The sequence below is a fragment of the Mustela putorius genome, unplaced genomic scaffold (genome assembly GCF_011764305.1).
Source record: "Mustela putorius furo isolate JIRA1106 unplaced genomic scaffold, ASM1176430v1.1 tig00000081_pilon_pilon_pilon, whole genome shotgun sequence".
NCBI classification, from domain to species: domain Eukaryota; kingdom Metazoa; phylum Chordata; class Mammalia; order Carnivora; family Mustelidae; genus Mustela; species Mustela putorius.
The window spans coordinates 2,718,758-2,739,248 of record NW_025421272.1 but is presented as its reverse complement, the minus strand read 5'-3'; the positions used below and the strand labels follow the sequence as shown (position 1 = coordinate 2,739,248).

Here is a 20,491-nt window from a genome sequence, read left to right as displayed (position 1 = left end):
GCCCATCAGAATAATGTCAGACATTTCCACAGAGACCTGGCAAGCAAGAAAAGGCTGGCAATATATATCCAGGGCACTAAATGAGAAGAACATGAAGCCAAGAATACTTTATCCAGCAAGACTGACATTCAAAATGGATGGAGACATAAAGAGTTTCCAAGACTGGCAAGGCTTAAAAGACAATGCAACCACCAAGCTGGCACTGCAGGAAATATTAAGGGGGTCCTATGAAAGAGAAAAAATCCCAAGAATAGCATTGAACAGAAATATAGAGACAGTCTACAGAAAGAAAGACTTCAAAGGTAACTTGATGTCAATAAAAACGTAGCTATCAATAATCACTCTCAATGTGAATGGCTAAATGCACCTATAAAACATCACAGGGTTGCAGATTGGAAAAAACGACAGGACCCATCCATATGTTTTCTACAAGAGACCCATTTTGAACCTAAAGATACACCCAGACTGAAAGTGAAGGGATGGAGAAGCATCTTTCATGCCAATGGGCCTGAAAAGAAGGCTGGGGTAGCAATTCTCATATTAGATAAATTAGACTTCAAACTAAAGACTATCGTCAGAGATACAGAAGGACACTACATAATCCTTAAAGGTACTATCCACCATGATGATCTAACAATTGTAAATATCTATGCTCCCAATATGGGAGCAGCCAATTACTTAAGAAAACTGTTAATGAAGATAAAGAGTTATATTGGTATGAATATACTAATCGTAGGAGATCTTAACACGCCTCTCTCAGAAATAGATCATTGAAGCAGAAAATCAATAAAGAAACAAAGCATTGAATGACACATTGGACTACAAGTACCTCATAGATATATACAGAACATTCCACCCTAAAACAACAGAATACTCATTCTTCTCAAGTGCACACAGAACATTCACCAGAATAGACCACATACTGGGTCACAAATCAGGACTCAACCGATACCAAAAGACTGAGATTATTTCCTGCATATTCTCAGATCACAATGCTTTGAAACTGGAGCTCAATCACAAGGAAAAGTTCAGAAGGAACACAAACATCTGGAAGCTAAAAACCACCTTGCTTAAGAATGCTTGGATCATCCAGGAGATCAAAGAAGAACTGAAAGAATTCATGGAAAACAATAAGAATGAAGACACATTGGTCCAAAACCTATGGGATACAGCAAAGGCTGTCCTAAGTTGAAAATACATAGCCATCCAAGCCTCCCTCAAAAAAATTGAAAAACCCAGAATACACCACCTGTCTCTTCACCTTAAAAAACTGGAGACTCAACAACAAATCAAAATAACTCCACACATAAGGAGGGAAATCATAAAGATTAGAGCTGAGATCAATGAGGAAGAAACCAGAGATACAGTAGAAGGTATCAATGAAACTAGAAGCTGGATTTTTGGAAGAATCAATAAGATCGATAAACCATTGGACACACTAAACAAAAAAAAAAAAAAAAAGAGAGAGAGAAAGCCCAAATTCATCAAATTATGAATGAAAAGGGAGAGATCACAACCTACACCAAGGAAGTAGAAACAATCATCAGAAGTTATTATCAACAGTTATATGCCAATGCACTTAGCAACCTTGATGAAATGGATGCATTCCTGGAAAACGATAAACTCCCAAAATGAACCAGGAAGAAATCAACAACCTGAATAGACCAATATCTAATAATGAGATTGAAGCAGTGATCAAAAATCTCCCAAAAAACAAGAGCCCAGGACCAGACAGATTCCTTGGGAATTCTACCAAACATTCAAAGAATAAATAACACTTATTCTCCTGAAGCTTTTTCAAAAAATTGAAGCAGAAGGAAAAATTCCAGACTCTTTCTATGAAGCCAGCATTACCCTGATCCCCCAACCAGGCAAAGACGCTACCAAAGAGGAGAATTTCAGACCAATATCACTATGAATATGGATGCTAAGATTTTCAACAAGATCCTAGCCAACGGGATCCAACAGCACATTAAAAAGCTTATCCACCATGATCAGGTGGGATTCATCCCTGGGCTACAAGAATGGTTCAACATTCGCAAATCAATCAATGTGATACAACAAATTAATAGAAGAAGAGAGAAGAACACATGGTCCTCTCAATTGATGCAGAAAAAGCATTTGACAAAATCCAGCATCCATTCCTGATTAAAACGCTTCAAAGTATAGGTATAGAGGGAACATTCCTGAACCTCATCAAATCTGTCTATGAAAGACCCACAGCAAATATCATCCTCACTGGGAAAAGGCTTGCAGCTTTCCTGTTGAGATCAGGAACAAGACAAGGATGCCCACATTCACCACTCTTGTTCAACATAGTATTAGAAATCCTAGCAACAGCAATCAGACAACAAAGGGAAATAAAAGGCATCAAAATTGTTAATGAAGAAGTCAAACTCTCTCTCTTTGCAGATGACATGGTTCTTTATATGGAAAACCCAAAAGACTCCACCCCCAAACTACTAAAACTCATACAGCAATTCAGCAACGTGGCAGGATATAAAGTCAATATGCAGCAATCAGTGGCTTTCTTATACACTAACAATGAAAATACAGAAAGGGAAATTAGAGAATCGATTCCATTTATTATAGAACCAAGAACCATAAGGTACCTGGGAATAAACCTAACCAAAGAGGTAAAGGAACTTTACTCAAGGAACTACAGAACACTCATGAAAGAAATTGAAGAAGACACAAAAAGATGGAAGACAATTCCATTCTCTTGGATTGGAAGAATAAACATTGTTAAAATGTATATACTGCGTAGAACAATATATACTTTTAATGCCATGTCGATCAAAATTTCACCGGTATTCTTCAACGAGCTGGAGAAAATAATCTAAAATTTGTATGGAATCAGAAGAGACCCCGAATTGCTAAGGAAATGTTGAAAAACAAAAATAAAGCTGGGGGTATCACGTTACCTGATTTCAAGCTTTATTACAAAGTTGTGATCACCAAGACAACATGGTACTGGCATAAAAACAGACACATAGACCAGTGGAACAGAGTTGAGAGCCCAGATATGGACCCTCCACTCTGTGGTCAATTAATCTTTGACAAAACAGGAAAAAATATACAGTGGAAAAAAGACATTCTCTTTAATAAATGGTGCTGGGAAAACTGGACAGTTATATGTAGAAGAATGAAACTCGACCATTCCCTTACACCGTACACAAAGATAAACTCAAAATGGATAAAAGACCTCAACGTGAGACAGGAATCCTTCAGAATCCCAGAGGAGAACATAGGCAGTAATCTCTTCGATATCAGTCACAGCAACTTCTTTCAAGATATGTCTCCAAAAGTAAAGGAAACAAAAGTGAAAATAAACTTTTGAGGCTTCATCAAAATCTAAAGGTTCTGCACAGCAAAGGAAACAGTCAAGAAAAAGAGGCAACCCACGGAATGGGGGAAGATATTTGCAAATGACAGTACAGACAAAAGGTTGATATGCAGGATCTATAATGAACTCCTCAAACTCAACACACATGAAACAGGCGAACATATCAAAAAATGGGCAGAAGATATGAACTGACACTTCCCCAATCAAGACATACAAATGGCTATCAGACACATGAAAAAAATGTTCATTATCATTAGCCCTTAGGGAGATTCAAATTAAAACCACATTGAGATATCATTTTACACCAGTTAGAATGGCCAAAATTAACAAAACAGGAAACAACATGTGTTGCAGAGGATGTGGAGAAAGGGGAACCCTCTTCCACTGTTGGTGGGAATGCAAGTTGGTGCAGCTTCTTTGGAGAACAGTGTGGAGATTCCTCAAGAAATTAAAAATAGAGTTTCCCTATAACCCTGCAATTGCACTCCTGGGTATATACCCCAAGGATACAGATGTCATGAAAAGAAGGGCCATCTGTACCCCAATGTTTATAGCAGCAACGGCTATGGTTGCCAAACTGTGGAAAGAACCAAGATGCCCTTCAACGGACAAATGGATAGGGAAGATGTGGTCCATGTACACTATGGAGTATTATGCCTCCATCAGAAAGGATGAATAGCCAACCTTTGTAGTAACATGGATGGGACTGGAAGAGATTATGCTGAGTGAAATTAGTCAAGCAGAGAGAGTCAATTATCATATGGTTTCACTTATTTGTGGAGCATAACAAATATCATGGAGGACAAGGGGTTTTAGAGAGGAGAAGGGAGTTGGGATAAATTAGAAGGGGAGGTGAATCATGAGAGACTATGGACTGTGAAAAACAATCTGAGGGGTTTGAAGTGGTGGGTGTTAGGAGGTAGGGGTACCAGGTGGTGGGTATTATAGAGGGCACAGATTGCATGGAGCACTGGGTGTGGTGAAAAAATAATGAATACTGTTTTTCTGAAAATAAATAAATTGGGGCGCCTGGGTGGCTCAGTGGGTTAAGCCGCTGCCTTCGGCTCAGGTCATGATCTCAGGGTCCTGAGATCGAGGCCCGCATCGGGCTCTCTGCTCAGCAGGGAGTCTGCTTCCCTCTCTCTCTCTGCCTGCCTCTCCATCTACTTGTGATTTCTCTCTGTCAAATAAATAAATAAAATCTTTAAAAAAAAAAAAGAAAGGAAATAAATTGAAAAAATTATATAAAAAAGACACAAAAAGATGGAAGACCATTCCATTATCGTGGATTGGAAGAATAAACATTGTTAAAATGTCTATAGCGCCTAGAGCAATCTATACTTTTAATGCCATTCTGATCAAAATTCCACAGGTATTTTTCAAGGAGCTGAAGCAAATAATCCAAAAATTTGTATGGAATTAGAGGAGACCCCGAATTGCTAAGGAAATATTGAAAAACAGAAATAAAACAGGGGGCATCATGCTACTTGATTTCAAGCTTTACTACAAAGCTGTGATCACCAAGACAACATGGTACTGGCATAAAAACAGAGACATAGACCAGTGGAACAGAGCAGAGAGCCCAGATATGAACCCTAAACTCTATGGTCAATTAATCTTTGACAAATATATACAGTGGAAAAACGACAGTCTCTTCAATAAATGGTGCTGGGAAAACTGGACAGCTATATGCAGAAGAATGAATTCGACCATTCTCTTACACCATACACAAAGATAAACTCAAAATGGATAAAAGACCTCAATGTGAGACAGGAATCCATCAGAATCCTAGAGAAGAACTTAGGCAGTAACCTCTTCAATATCAGCCACCCCAACTTCTTTCAAGATATGTCTCCAAAAGCAAAGGAAACAAAAGCGAAGATGAACTTTTGTGTCTTCATGAAGATAAAAAGCTTCTGCAATGCAACAAAACAAAGAGTCAACCCACAGAATGAGAGAAGATATTTTCAAATGACAGTACAGGCAAAAAGATATCCGGGATCTGTAAAGAACTCAAACTCAACACACGCAAAACAGACAATCATATCAAAAAATTGGCAGAAGATGGGAACAGACACTTCTCCAATGAAGACATACAAATGACTATCAGACACATGAAAAAATGTTCATCATCACTAGCCATCAGGGAGATTCAAATTAAAACCACATTGAGATACCACCTTATACCAGTTAGAGTGGCCAAAATTAGCAAGACAGGAAACAACATGTGTTGGAGTTGATGTGGAGAAAGGGGAACCCTCTTACACCGTTGGTGGGAATTCAATTTGGTGCGGCCACTTTGGAGAACAGCGTGGAGATTCCTCAAGAAATTAAAAATAGAGCTTTCCTATGATCCTGCTATTGCACTACTGGGTATTTACCCCAAAGATACAGATGGAGTGAAAAGAAGCGCCATCTCTACCCTAATGTTTATAGCAGCAATGGCCACGGTCGCCAAATGTGGAATGAACCAAGATGTCCTTCAATGGATTAATGGATAAGGAAGATATGGAGTATTACACCTCCATAAGAAAGGATGAATATCCAACTTCTGTAGCAACATGGACGAGACTGGAAGAGATGATGCTGAGTGAAATAAGTCAAGCAGAGAGAGTCAATTATCATATGTTTTCACTTATTTGTGGAGCAGGCCTTGAATTCTCACAGCAGATCCCATTTCCTCATAGTGCGTATGTCTTGAGATTAATAAGTGTATTTTTTTTTCTAAAATTTCCTTTAGGATTTTTGTGTCCATATTTGTGAGAGATATTCCATTCGTCTGTTTGCTTTGTGCACAATAGCTATTGGTACCAGCTACAAATCAAAAATTTAGAATAACTACTTTAGCCAAATTCAGCATTCTGAACCACAAGCAAGGAATGTGTGGTCATTTTTTCAAGTTTGTATTCATTTATCTTACAATGTTTTATAGTTTTCCATGTACAGAAGTTTTGCTTTCTCTAAAATTTATTCCTAGGCATTTCATAATTATGCCATTAAAGATGGCATTGATTTTGTTTTATATGTTCATGGTTTATTACTCAATATAGAAAATCATTTATTCCATTATATTTATTTATTCATCTATTTCCTACCAGATATTATCTTTTTTTTTTCTTTGTCTCTTTATTGTCATGTGTCCAAAAAGGTCTCACCATGGGGCAGATGGCAGACATAGGCCCTAGAAGCCTTCTATTGCAGTGGGACCCACAGATTGGTGAGTTCACAGTTCTCACAAGTTTGGGATTAGTTTGGAGAACTTCTAATGTGGGTCACAGTCTTTTGGTAAGGGACATTTGGGAAGCCAGAGTGCAGAATTAGTGGCACAGGTCAAAAACTTAAATGCTGTAAGAATTGCTCACTTCAAAAAACTCAGTTCATGGTCTAAGTTTTCAGGGAACACGTTAGACTGATACTAGGTCATTCACCAACCTGTAGAATACATCAGTACAATGAGGTACACTGTAAGCACCACACAATTCCCAACCCCATGGCTCGTCCCCCTTAGGTATTAGTGTGGCTAAAAGAGACCCAAGGGTTAGCCAGAAAAATAATTAATGAGTTTTTTTTTTCTTTCTTTATATTCTATATCCTAATAGTGTGGCTTTGTGACCAATGAGAATATTCTTTCTGGTTTCTACATTCTGGAAGGTTACATTATCAGTAATGTTTGTGGCCAGAGTAGGAATCTAAGTCTCAGTCTTTCTTTTACTTTTCCCCCTCTCTCTCTCTATCTCCCTCTGTCTCTTTTGCTATCTCCGTCTGTCTGCCAGTCACTGATGGGAAAATCTTATTTGGTTCCAGTAATATAAATATTTTAAATGGGAAAATCAGAGAAGCATAGAATAGCTGTTGTCAGGGACTGGAGGAGAGGAAATGGATAATTGTTGCTCAGTGAGTAGAAAGTTTTATTTATGCAATATAAATATTCTCCAAAGATGTGTGATACAGCATAGCAGCTCTAGTTAACAATATAGTATAGTTTACTTTAAAATATATTAATGAAATAGATCACATGCCATACATTGTATAACAAAACAAGAACACAAGGGTCACACAGGTGGCTCAGGGGGTGAAACCTCTGCCTTCAGCTCAGGTCATGCTCTCAGGGTCCTGGGATCAAGCCTGCATCAGTCTCCCTGCTTAGCAGGGATCCTGGTTCCCCTCTCTCTCTTCCTGCTTCTCTGCCTACTTCTGATCTCTCTCTGTCAAATAAATAAGTAAAATCTTTTTTTTTTTACTTCTTTATAAGTAAAATCTTTTAAAAATATTTTACTTATTTATTTGACTGACAGAGATCACAAATAGGCAGATAGGCATACAGAGAGAGAGGGGAAGGAGGCTCCCCACTGAGCAGAGAGACTGAGGCAGGGCTTGATCCCAGGATGCTGAGATCATGACCTGAGCCGAATGTAGAGGCTTAACCCACTGAGCCTCCCAGGAGCCACTAAATAAGTAAAATCTTGGGGAAAAAAAAAGAATACAATAACATACATGGAGGGGATAGATAAGTTTAGTACCTTGATTGTGTTGATGATATCACAGATCTCCCATCATCAAGATGTATATGTTCAAGAGGCATATGTTCAATGGGTAGCATGTGTGCATGCATTATGCTACAATAAATCTAAAAAGTAAAACCACTAAGAGAAAAACCATCAAACTTCCATGTTTCTGCTTCCCCCCATTCACATTTTGAATTAATTCGTGCTTTTACTTCTATATTTCAAGACTTCAATGCTATTGCCCTCATTTTGTAAAAAATTTCTATTTGAGTATATTCCTCAAAATTTCTACAAAAGTAGTATTCTCTTTGCAGAAAATATTTTCAAATTTAAATCGATGTCTTCAGATATTATGTGATTTATATATTAGTCAATCAGTTACTCATAATATGCAATTTAATATTTAGGTTTTTATTAAAGTGGTATAGTCAGGGGAACCAATCTGGTCCTCAGTTTTCCTATGCTGAGCACACTGAAAAGAAAATAAAACATATTTTTGAGTGAAACACTATGAATGGTACACAAACACGTACACACACACACACACACACACACACACACATGCACCACAAGCAGTACATCCAAACATCATAGTTGTGTATCGGCAGAGTTTAAATTTATTTTTCATGCTAATTCCACCCAGATATCTTTACAGATAACTCTTGTGAACAGGTCCATAGAGGAATTATTTCAGGCTTTCCTCTCTTTCTTAAAAAATATCTATTTGATCAAATGCATATCATCTTTCCACAGCTGTTATTAAATGATATTACAATATTATTGTTCCACATTTACCAAGAAAGCAATGAGAGCACCTTTCAAAATCTGCAATGTATCTACTTCATTCATTTGAATAGATGCTCAGTATTGCAATGGATTTCAGAAAAAAAAAGAAAGAAATGGTAAGCACCCCTTCTTTTTTTTCCTATTTTACAACTTTGCTGAGTGAGAATCCTCCAAGTATTTTTTTTTCCCTATATGCAGGATTTTCTGCGGATGAGGCTACTAGAAGTGGGAATGTATGGTGTGGCTCTGGAAATAATCTAGATGTAGGAGTATCCTGGGTGAAGACATAGTGGATGATGATGGTCAAGGTTACAAGAACACAGAGCCTGTGAGTTTAATGCACCAGTCTGTGAAATCCCCCCATGAGAAAGGGAGAGCAGGAACTTGTCTGGGAGTAGGTCAGGCATGAGGGAGAACAGGGATCATGAGAGTTTGAAGAAAGGCTACCTGGGGAAATCAGGAAAACTGAATAAATATAAGCTGATCAGGAATAAGATTTTCCAAAGAAGTTAACCAGCAAGGTCTTGGGGAGTAGGAGAAAAAGAGAAGTAAACATGATATATGGAGTCCACACTGGGTGATGAGTTGGATGTAGTCATTTTTTTTTAATTTTTAAAATATTTTATTTTTTTATTTGACAGAGAGAGAGATCTCAAGTAGGCAGAGAGGCAGGCAGTCGGGGGGGGCAGGCTCCCTGCTGAGCAGAGATTCCCCATGCGGGGCTTGATCCCAGGACCCTGAGATCATGACCTGAGCCAAAGGCAGAGGCTTAACCCACTGAGCCACCCAGGTGCCCCTGCTCGCTGTATTTTATTTTATTTTATTTTTTTATTTTATTTATTTATTTATTTATTTTTGCTTTATATAATTTTTTATTTTTTATAAACATATATTTTTATCCCCAGGGGTACAGGTCTGTGAATCACCAGGTTTACACACTTCACAGCACTCACCAAAGCACATACCCTCCCCAATGTCCATAATCCCACCCCCTTCTCCCAAACCCCCTCCCCCCAGCAACCCTCAGTTTGTTTTGTGAGATTAAGAGTCACTTATGTTTTGTCTCCCTCCCAATCCCATTTTCTTTCATTTATTCTTCTCGTACCCACTTAAGCCCCCATGTTGCATCACCACTTCCTCATATCAGGGAGATCATATGATAGTTGTCTTTCTCCGCTTGACTTATTTCACTAAGCATGATACGCTCTAGTTCCATCCATGTTGTCGCAAATGGCAAGATTTCATTTCTTTTGTAGTCATTTTTTTAAAGATTTCATTTATTTATTTAACAGAGAGAGAGAGAGAGAGATAGAAAGCGAGATAACAAGTAGGCAGAGAGGCAGGCAGAGAGAGAGGAAAGAAGCCTCCCTTCAGGGCAGAGAGCCCTATATGGGGCTCTATTCCAGGATATAGAAGCCATGATCTGAGCTAAAGGAAGATGCTTAACCCACTGAGCCTCACAGGTACCTGGATGTAGTCATTTGATTTCATACCTCTTAGAGAATTTATTGGATTCCCTCTTTTTCAAAAGTTGCTGTGTATATAGTGTTATGTGTATATAACAATAGTTCAGGTCACTAATTGGCAATAGAAGGTGAGGGCCACCCATCAATACTTGTAACAGATCACCAAGTGAGGTGTATGGGATGTCAAGGGAAAAGCAGACTCAATGATGGTTAATGTGTAGAGTAAGAAGACCTGGAAAACCATATCAATGAGGAGGTTGTGAACGAGAACCAAACCTGAGAGGATGAGAGAGACCCATTCTCATCTATCATTCTAATAGTTTGGTTATGATCACAACTGATTTTTTTCCAATTGCAGTTTAGTATCAAGATGACAAGGTAGAAAAAAAAAGAAAAAGATGACAAGGTAGGAGGCAGAGTGTGAAAGTGGACTTCTGGACCTAAGCAAGGGTAGCTGGGAACATATTCATGATATAGAAGAAATGACATTTATGCTCTCCATTACTCTGATGCTTTCTTCACTTTCACATACTCCCTGTTGTTCCTCAATTATTAAAAATAATGGGTCATCATTACCATCATCACAACCCATGCCATGTTCTCCTCAAGGATTAGTGCCCTCACTTCACTAACTCCAACTCCATGGAGTCCACCATGCTTCTCCCTCCTCCATGTCCCCAGCTGCCTGTGGCCACAGGTGCACATGGCCTTGCTGACTGCTTCTTTACTAATGTGTGAGTCACTCTCTAAGATGGTCCTAGTTCATATACTCTGTCTGTGGCCCTTCATTTCTCACATACCTCTCTGTAATCCTTTGCCATCTCTCCCCATCTATAGTACATCCTCAGACTTTCTTCAATTTCCTTGAAGTTAGAAAGTATCTTCCTATTCAAAGTCCAAACTAGAAAACAGAACCTAGAAGACAAGGTATATGAAATCACCTACTACTTGTTAACATGTTTTTAGTCAGTTTCCTCAATGAAGACAAAAATAAGATGCTCACCATTTTTTTTCAAATATTTTTCATATTCTTCAGGGAATTTTATAATTTAATTAATATACAAACCACATACATCTCAGGATGTTTCTTCTTAGTGTAACAGCCCTCTCACTGGTGTTAAGGGGGGGGACTTGCTTCAAACTTACATATTCCATATTTGTTGTGTTAAGTCTCTTTGTCTGTTTCAGAAATACCCCACTTTCCTTGAGATTTGTAGAGTACTGGCCTTGAGGAGTGAAAGACCAGACTTTCCTGGGGGAGAAGGCCTGACCGCATTTGAAACAGCTACCAATGATGCCAGCAAGTCTGTTTAGGTCATGCCCACATAGGATTAACTGCCTATGCACTTGCTTTTTCTGCACAGAGCCCCAGCCACTGCCTGTGCCTGCCCTTGTAAAATTCTAAGGCTTCTCCTGGATGGGGAAGATGGTATTTGAGACATTAGTCCACCATCTTCCCAGGTTGCCGGCTTCCTGAGTAAAGCACCCATTCCTTTCCGACCATCCCTTGTCTCAAGTGCTGACTATCCAGAGGCAAAGAAACCAGTTCTCTGTCCCATAACATTACCACTTTCACTTTTTGGTTATATTATAAGAACCATCATATGTGAAATAGTACCATTATTATTAAATTATTAGTGAAATAATTAATAGAAACTTTATTTTATATACTTCTCACAACTTTACTGAAGTATCCTATCAGTGTAATATTTTTCAAATAAAGACCCTGTGCCATCTGGAAGCAGAAAGTTAAGAGTCCTCAAAGTAGGGAAATAAAAATTAAAAAGGTTAAATTAAATAAAGAAGAGACAGCTTTCCTGATGCTACAACAGTAATTTTATGCCCCCAGCTATTTCCTGTGGTCCATGCCCTGGAGGTTCTACTTGCATACATTTTGTGGAATATCCTAGGTGGGAAAGAACAAGGGAATGCAACAACCTCAGTAGTTAAGTATCTTAACTGCGCAAAGGGAATGCAATACCTAAGAGTCCATACCGGGCCAGGCAACAGTCTAACTATGTCAGAGACAATAACAGTGGTAAAACTCTGAGTGCTTTAACAAATGCAAACATATACCTAAAGCACATTCTCCAATTATTTTAGCATGATTGAAACCATGCGCCAAATAGTTAATGAGATTAAAAACTTCATCAACAGGACTGTCATGAACACACCTTCTTCTTCACAGGAATGTTAACCTTATATTTTAGAGGCAAACAGCAGGAAGGGCCTTGCATTCTAGATGGGTTTGAGCTCCTCCACCAATAACACCTGCAGAGGACCAAGGAGTGTCCTCCAGTGACCTCTGTCTAATTATCATTGGGAAATCTCCACCCTGAAAAGAGCACAAGCTTCAAGAACACACAGCTGGGTACATCACAGCTTGTGTTCTCCTTTTCCCTGCAAAACCTTATGCCCTTATGCCCTTATGCCCTTCACCTGGGATGAGAAAAATTATGTACCAACTTCACACAAGTGTGAAAATAGGTTAATAGCTAAATATGACACTAATAACTGAATCCTGGCAGACTAGCTCCAATGCTCACACCCAAATCATGATCTTCCATGGAAAGAAAAACCAGTTCTGGAAAAGTCTGTGGGAGACAGAAGGGTGAAGCTATCTGTTGCTTGAACCCTCATCAGAGGATAAAGTCCCTGAGTGTAAAGACACGGGACAGTGAGGGAGACACCAGAGCCCCGACCACAGGGCGGACATCCAAGGTGAGCAGGAGAGAGACAGGAGGTCTCAGATGTACTGCTATTGGCAGACAGGATGAGAAACTCGGGTAGGGGGAGCCTTGGAAACACCAGAGTAATAGGAAAAGAGGGGGATGGAGAATTTTAGAGTCTGCCAGGTACAGGAAAATAGGAAAAAGGGAAAGGAGACAAAGCCTACTTATCAATTGATGTAGTTTTGGAATGTTTGTAAGGTCCAGAGCCAACATCCAAAAAAGAATTCTTGAGACATCTTTGGTGAAAAAAGGTAATTTTATTAAACACTGGAACAGGACTGGTGGGAGGAAAGAGCTGCTTCACTGGGTTGTGAAGAATGGCTGATTATATACTTGGGAGTTGGATGGATGAAGGGAGGTAGGTGCCCAAAAGAATTTTCATCTGCTGCAGAAGACTCACAGAATACTGGATTCCTGTATATTGTAAAGCTAAGGTTGTTTCCCCCTCTAATAAGGCATTAACATTAAGACAGTTGAGACTTTCCTGGAGGAAAGTTATACTTTGTTTGTCTCAAGTATTTGTCCATGGGGGTAGGTTATAAGGAAATTTTATGCTATTTACATTCCCTTCTACGTTTGTTTCCACATAACTGTGGAGGGGAGGGTGATGTCAGTATTCCAGGAAATTGAGTCTATAGGTCTCTGAAAGTGAGCCTATTGATAAGAATTGTTTTTTCTTATAAATCACTAAGACATATGTAAACTGAGGGAGACTCCTGTCTTGCAGGTCTGCAATCTCTGTCAGTTAACTACTTGTTCTTCCCTTCCCTTAGTTGTAGGGCATCCAGGAGTGCCTGAGGAATGTCACATGGATCTCACCCTGGACTGGGGAGGTGGGGTTTGCTGCGTGTCAGCTCTTGCTTTGCCCTCAGTTTGCTTTCTGTTCCCTCATCAGCAAAGGCAAGTAAAGCAAAATTGTATGAGACCAAAACTATTAAAATTATGTGATTAACACATAACATTATCTTTCATCACCAAATAAAACAACCACTGGATAAATTGTTAAATAAAAAGGGAGTATGCACAATGTACAAAATAAAAATAACAAGGGGAAATAAAAATGAAAATATGTGAAATCCTTAATTATAGACCACTGTGAAAAATTGCACTCCTTTTGATGGCATATACATTAAAATTGAAGCCATACAGAAGCTTAGCATGGCTTCTGGACAAAGATGACAAACAAATAAGTGAGGCAATCCACATATTTACAGATGGTGTTATGTTCCCACAGAAATGCGCAGGTTCCTTATGCCATTAAATAGAGAACTTACAAGGGCACCTGTTCTGTGATTCAGTCTCTGAAATGTGCACAGTAGGGAACTCACTGCAGACAGGAGGGGATTGGGGACCTCAGAGGATGGAATGCAGGGGGACAAAGGCCAAAATGCTGGGTATCAGGTTTCTCTGCATGTAATGGTAATGATGTCAATTTGATCATGGTGGTTGTGGCCATACCCTTGATGTGGGAAACAATCACATAAGAAAAAATATTAAGTTTCCTTATTACTACAGCCCACTTAAAGTCCTTGAAACAGGCTGAGTGACATCCCTCTAGGAATGCAACTGCCTCCATGTTTATCTCTTACTAAGTGTAAAAGACAACCTTAGCCCAATCCCCATGATCCTGTCAGTCTATTTTAACTTATAAATAGTGCTTAAGAAATTACCTTTATCTTTAAAACCCCCAAGATATATGTTGGCAATCATCCCCCAAGCATATGGTCCACCAATATATATCTGATGGGTCTCAAGTCTAAGGGTTTATTAGAGGGTAATAAATCACATTTTCCTAACAATAGCTAGCCCCCTCAAGGTCCTGGAAAACTTCCAAAATTATTTAGAGACTTACACTATCCCTAAACCCCTCCCAAGTTGAAAATATATAATGGGTCACTCTGTTTGTCTCCACTGCAGCTTTTCTGCTCATGGGTCCTGTCCCTGTGTTTTAATAAAACCATGTTTGTTGCACCAAAGAAGATTTCTTTCATTGTCATTGGCTTCTAGTGGTAATGTTCTTTCCTACATTACTGGTGCACCTGTGCTGTCTCAGGCAACAGCACAATCAGTGTGTCACTCCCTCCTCCTCAAGGACAGGTCTTCCCACAGAGTACTATACCCTACAGGAGCCTCCAGAGAGGCTTCTCAATTAAAGAGGCTCAGAGGCAAGATCTCTGGTTTTTTGTCTCACTTCCTTGTTATCTGAGACATTGTAAGTAATAATAGCTGCTGCCACTGGTATGGTACACAGCACAGTAATAGTCAGCCTCGTCCTCAGGCTGGAGCCCAGAGATGAGTAGAAGCCCTGCATTGGCATCTTTGGAGCCAGAGAAGCGGCTGGGGACCCCCGAGCCCTGGTGCTTATCTGAGTCTGAGTAGAACCACAGGAGATACCTGGGAGGGCTCCCTGGCTTCTGCTGGTACCAGTATATGTTATAACTCCTGACACTGAAGCCACTGCTCAGGGTGCAGGTGAGTCTGGCTGTTGTTCCGAGAGAGGCAGAGAGGGATGGTGGCTGAGTCAGCACTGGCTGGGACAGGGAACCTGCAAACAGAGAGAACCACAGAAATTTCTCATGACCCTTAGCTCAGGAAAAATAACTTTGAAAGTTTCCAAAGTTTCCTGAGACCTGTACCTACCTGTATACTGGGAGAGGAGCATGAAGAGGACTGGAATCCAGGCCATGGTGACATAGACACAGGACACCACTTGTGTTGGGCTGCCCCAGACTTCCTTTTCTCCTAAACTCTCTGCCATAGGCAGGGCTACCCATGCAAATGGGGTCCATCCAGTGACTACACAGCCCCTCCCAGAGTCCTGGTGCAGGAGTTCAGCTCCCACCACATACTGGGGAGAATGGTGTTTGGTTTCAACCCCTGGGGAGAGTCCTGGGAGGAAGCACCTGCTGAGATCACAAGTATGTACTTGCTCCGGGGACTGTGCCAAACCAGAGACGACACAGCTGCTCAACCCCTATTATGGAGGACAGCACCCAGTCCTCAAGTCATTTCTCTTGAGTGAATGTTCTACACTGAGCAACCATGTAGGAATCACAGGGCAGTCCAACAGCCCCCCCTCCTGGTCACAAGGTGCAGCAGGCCCTGCATCCCAAAGCCCTGAGAGCCCAGCTGATTTCTGCAGCTCTAGAGTTCCTTCTCTATACACACATCTGAGGACCAATTCTTAGTACGTCGTTTCCCCTGCTATCCCTAAGATTCCTTAGTAAACCACAATGACATAAGGCAAATGAGTAATTAACATATATTGATATGCACAATCTTCTGCATGTTTCCAGACTCAAAAAATAAACTATCCTAGACTTCTCTAATACCTATGGACAGTTTGCTGTCACATGTACAGAATAAATGTAGATAAAGCACAGATGATAACATACACATTTCAAAATCCTGGTGTCCTGATACGGAACTGCTGTGTGTAGTTTCCAGGGAAAGAGCTGGAACTTATGTTTTCTGAGTTGTGCACTGTCTTGTATAGTGTCCCTGAAAAAACAAATGCAATGCTTTCTTGGCTTAATATATATATATATATATATATATATATATATATATATATATATATATATATATACACGTGTGTATATATATGTATGTATTTATATACATATATATACATATATATGTACATATATAATACGTACTATATATGTGTTTATATAAGTATGTGTGTGTATGTGTGTGTGTGTATATATATATATATATATATATAGAAAGAGAGAGAGAGAGAGAGTCTCCGTTTAGAAGTTTAATGGGAAATGTTAGCGTTTTCCAAATGTGTCCAATGGCTGAGCAGTTACTTCCATAAATTCTCCCTTCTTCAGTGCCCCATGAATCTCGTTCAGCTATTGTTATTTGGCCATGGCAGGAGTTCTGTGTGACATTTGATTGCATTCATCTCTATAAAAATGATATTCAGGCTCTCCTCAGAATGACGTCAAGAGACAGTAAAAGAGTTCCTGATAACAGAGTTGGATCTGGGGAATGTGGTTGGAATGAGGATCATCCTTCATGCTGTCCCAAGTACAAGCGTAGGGTCTCAGTTTGAGCCTTGGTACCAATTTCATGTGAACCCCCAGTATTTCTTCTCACCTGGGCAAGTGATGATGGCCTCAAATCTGGAGTCACCAAGAGCTTCACAGGGTCAGTGACACATATACTTTTGGGGGAATCCATGCTTTGGACGTCCCACAGCCTGACCTTACAGAAGCTCTAATAAGGTTTGGCGGGTGAGCAAGAAAGAGATCCTGATTGTGAGCCCAGGAAAACATATTCAGGGGAGTCCCCATGGGCCCTGAGTGGTGTTGGCTGTAGCAGAGTCTCACCCATGGACCTCATTCCCCCAGCATCTCTGCGACATGCTCTCCCTTTTCCAGCAACGATGAAACATATTCCATACTCTCCTGGCTCATAAGATGGCCCCTACCTTCAAGCCCAAAATTTACTCTCACCTTGAATTCACAGCAGAATGCAAAGATGGCCAGCAAATATTGAAGCCAACCCCTCCCAGGTGTGTGCCCTCAAACAGCATCTCACATCCTGGAGCCTCATCCATGGAGCAGAGGATGCATTGGCCAGTCCTGAGCACAGGATCCTGAGCAGGAAGCCTGATCTCCGCTCTGACACCCGGCAGGGAGGAGTTCATGTTGTGGAAGACTGACTACCTGTTGAGATTGTCCCTGGGCTCTGTTGAGGATAAAGATAAAGAAACACTCATTTTATTTATTTCCAAGGGTGGCCAGTAGGACAGAATCTGATTTTATCCCAGAAAAATGGCCAGGAAATGTCATCATGACATTGAAGCATTTGATTTTTTTTTTTCTTGAAGCCATAGAATCACTGAATGGATAATCGAGAGTAGACCCATCATAAGCTTGATGATAAATACAAGTAGTTTGTGTATATACATTTTTTACATGGTCATAGAACAAGATTCTGAGCAGGTGGAGCATTCAGTTTCATGTCTCCATTGGTCTGTGTAAATGTGAGCAGCCCTGTTGTCCAATCACTCAGCAATAGTCAGTCTCTTCATCAGCTTGCAGTGCAAAGATGAGCAGAAGCCCTGAATTGGTGGAGGCATCTTTGCAGACAGGGAAGCAGCTGGGGACATTAGGTCCCAGTTGTGTGCTTGAGTCTGAGTAGTAGTTCAGCAGATACTGGGGAGGGCTCCCTGGCTTCTGCTGATATCCGTGTATGTCATAGCTGCCCACACTGAAGCCACTGCTCAAGATGCAAGTGAGTCTGGCTGTTGTTCCCAGAGATGCAGAGAGTGAGGGGAGGGGACTCTCCAATGTTTGCCCCTACCTGTGCAGTGAGAGAGGATCATGAGGAGGAGAGGGCTTCACATCCTGGTGGTCACAGTGCCAGAGGTCATAGAGCTGAGACTGAACTAAGCCATGTCTTTCTTATCCACTTTACAGCCTAAGAGGGAGGAGACTGTCATATAAATTTGCTGCCATCTGTACCTCATTGTGTCCCTCTCTGAGATAAGACAAGGAACCTGAGAAAGGTTTGTGGACAGAGAAATAAAAGGGGAAAAGATGCTCTGAGTTTTTCTGTGTAAAGAATCTAGGTGGAAGCAGCTATGTGGTCAAACCACAGGTGTGTGGGTAATGGGGACTCCCTTGCAACATTTGGGACAGTGGCTGAGACCTGACCACTATGTTAAGGACCAGTGCCCTCTAGAATGACTTGGTGTCAGAGGGGTTGCCTAACTGGAACTGCCCCCATTGACTCAGGGAGAGCCATGCCACCCCATGTTGGTCATGTGTCCATCTGCAGGCACCTGGGAGGTTCCCGTGGATTCTGAATCTGTCCTTGTCACTGTCATTCAACAAACAGGGAGTAACATGCCTGTGTGGCAAGCAGTGTGGTCAGATTGAATTTACTCATGTGGTTCACTCTATGTGGGATTGGGAGGATTGGATTTTATAGAAAATATCAATAGTAAATAATACTATTTTCTTGCTTTTTGATGTCTGGCTTCTCTGGCTTCATATAGATTGTGCATATGTTGTGTCCAGTTTAATGTTGACTGTGTTGTGAGGGGCCCTAGTAGGTGTGCCTCATCATGGCCACTAGACAGAAAGTATTGTGCTTTTCAGAGTTCTTTCTCTGAATTGGTGTCTCCTATCTGGATTCAATCTCAGAATTTGACATAACTTCAGTGCAATTATTGAGGTCAAAACCAGGTACCTAATGGAGCCCCTATACCCATAAAGGTAGTCTGCTACATCATTGCTGGTTCTCTGGCCAGAAAGGGGCAAACTGCTGGTACTCTATGTGATTCAGGCCATTCCCCCAACAGTAGGCACCAGCAGGTCTTAGCATGATAACCTCAAATTCCCCACTCTAAAGACCTACCCCAAATATCTCATCAACTCAGAAACTTCCCATTGCTATTCCGATCAAAATGCCACCGGTATTCTTCAAAGAGCTGGAGCAAATAATCCTAAAATTTGTATGGAATCAGAAGAGACCCTGAATCGCTAAGGAAATGTTGAAAAACAAATAAAACTGGGGGCATCACGTTACCTGATTTCAAGCTTTACTACAAAGCTGTGATCACCAAGACAGCATGGTACTGGCATAAAAACAGACACATAGACCAGTGGAACAGAGTAGAGAGCCCAGATATGGACCCTCAACTCTATGGTCAAATAATCTTCAACAAAACAGGAAAAAATATACAGTGGAAAAAAGACAGTCTCTTCAATAAATGGTGCAGCTGGGCAGCTATATGTAGAAGAATGAAACTCAACCATTCTCTTACACCGTACACAAAGATAAACTCAAAATGGATAAAAGACCTCAGTGTGAGACAGGAATCTATCAGAATCCTAGAGGAGAACATAGGCAGTAATCTCTTCGATATCACCCATTGTCATAAAATAGATGGTTGTACCCTTTGTCACTGTAATTTGCAAGTTATAATTTCTGATGCATTGTCATTCTCAGCACATAATTTATTCTAGCTCCCAGAACGTGATTTCTGGATCATCTTTTTGAAAGACTTATCTTTAAGTTTACTGCCCAGAGAAACCCCTCGGTAAGGGTGCATGAGCCCACCACTACCACAAAGATCACCTGAACTGCACAGTGTGTGATGACAAATGACTCCTCTCATGATTATCTCGGCTTGCAGTGTTTGCTGGAAGTCCACAATCATGAGAATGCTCAAAAAGAGGTTTGACCAAGGTCCTGGGGCCTTTTTGAGTTTGCAGAGCTTCTGTGATATGTGATAGGATCCTGTTGATACATTCTCAGGGGCACTTCCAGCCACACAAGCTGTCCACATGAGGAAGGGTGATTCCCCACCCTGAAGTAGTCAACATACAACATTGATCTAACATCCACATTCAGGAGGAGCATTTTTCTTCACTGCACAGTTGCTGCAAATGCAAATCTCACAAGGTTGTGTGTTTTCCCAACCAATCAGACTTTACTGCAAATATTCCATGGTGAACTTGGCAACAGTAAAGTGGTGACTTAGCTCACCTGTATCTCTGTGATCCTATCTTCATATACTGTGGAAGTGCAACTTTTATTTTTCTGTATATGTCCCTAAGCCCTGAGTACTCTTGGCCTTGTCAGCATTGTGGCATGAGCCCCAGATCATCTTGAGATGAAGAAGAAACATGG

The 20,491-nt window shown here is 40.6% G+C and overlaps 1 non-coding gene and 1 gene segment (V, D, J or C); one reads left to right on the top strand and one right to left on the bottom strand.

Annotated features, from left to right (window-relative positions):
* Positions 1–13,082: 13,082 nt before the first annotated feature.
* LOC101681270 lies at positions 13,083–15,560 on the bottom strand. The segment is given in 2 exon segments: positions 13,083–15,380; positions 15,476–15,560. Coding segments are annotated over 2 exon segments (393 nt in total).
* Positions 13,943–14,045, top strand: LOC123388736. The gene has a single exon (XR_006603265.1). It is a non-coding gene; the product is annotated as a U6 spliceosomal RNA (small nuclear RNA).
* Positions 15,561–20,491: the final 4,931 nt, after the last annotated feature.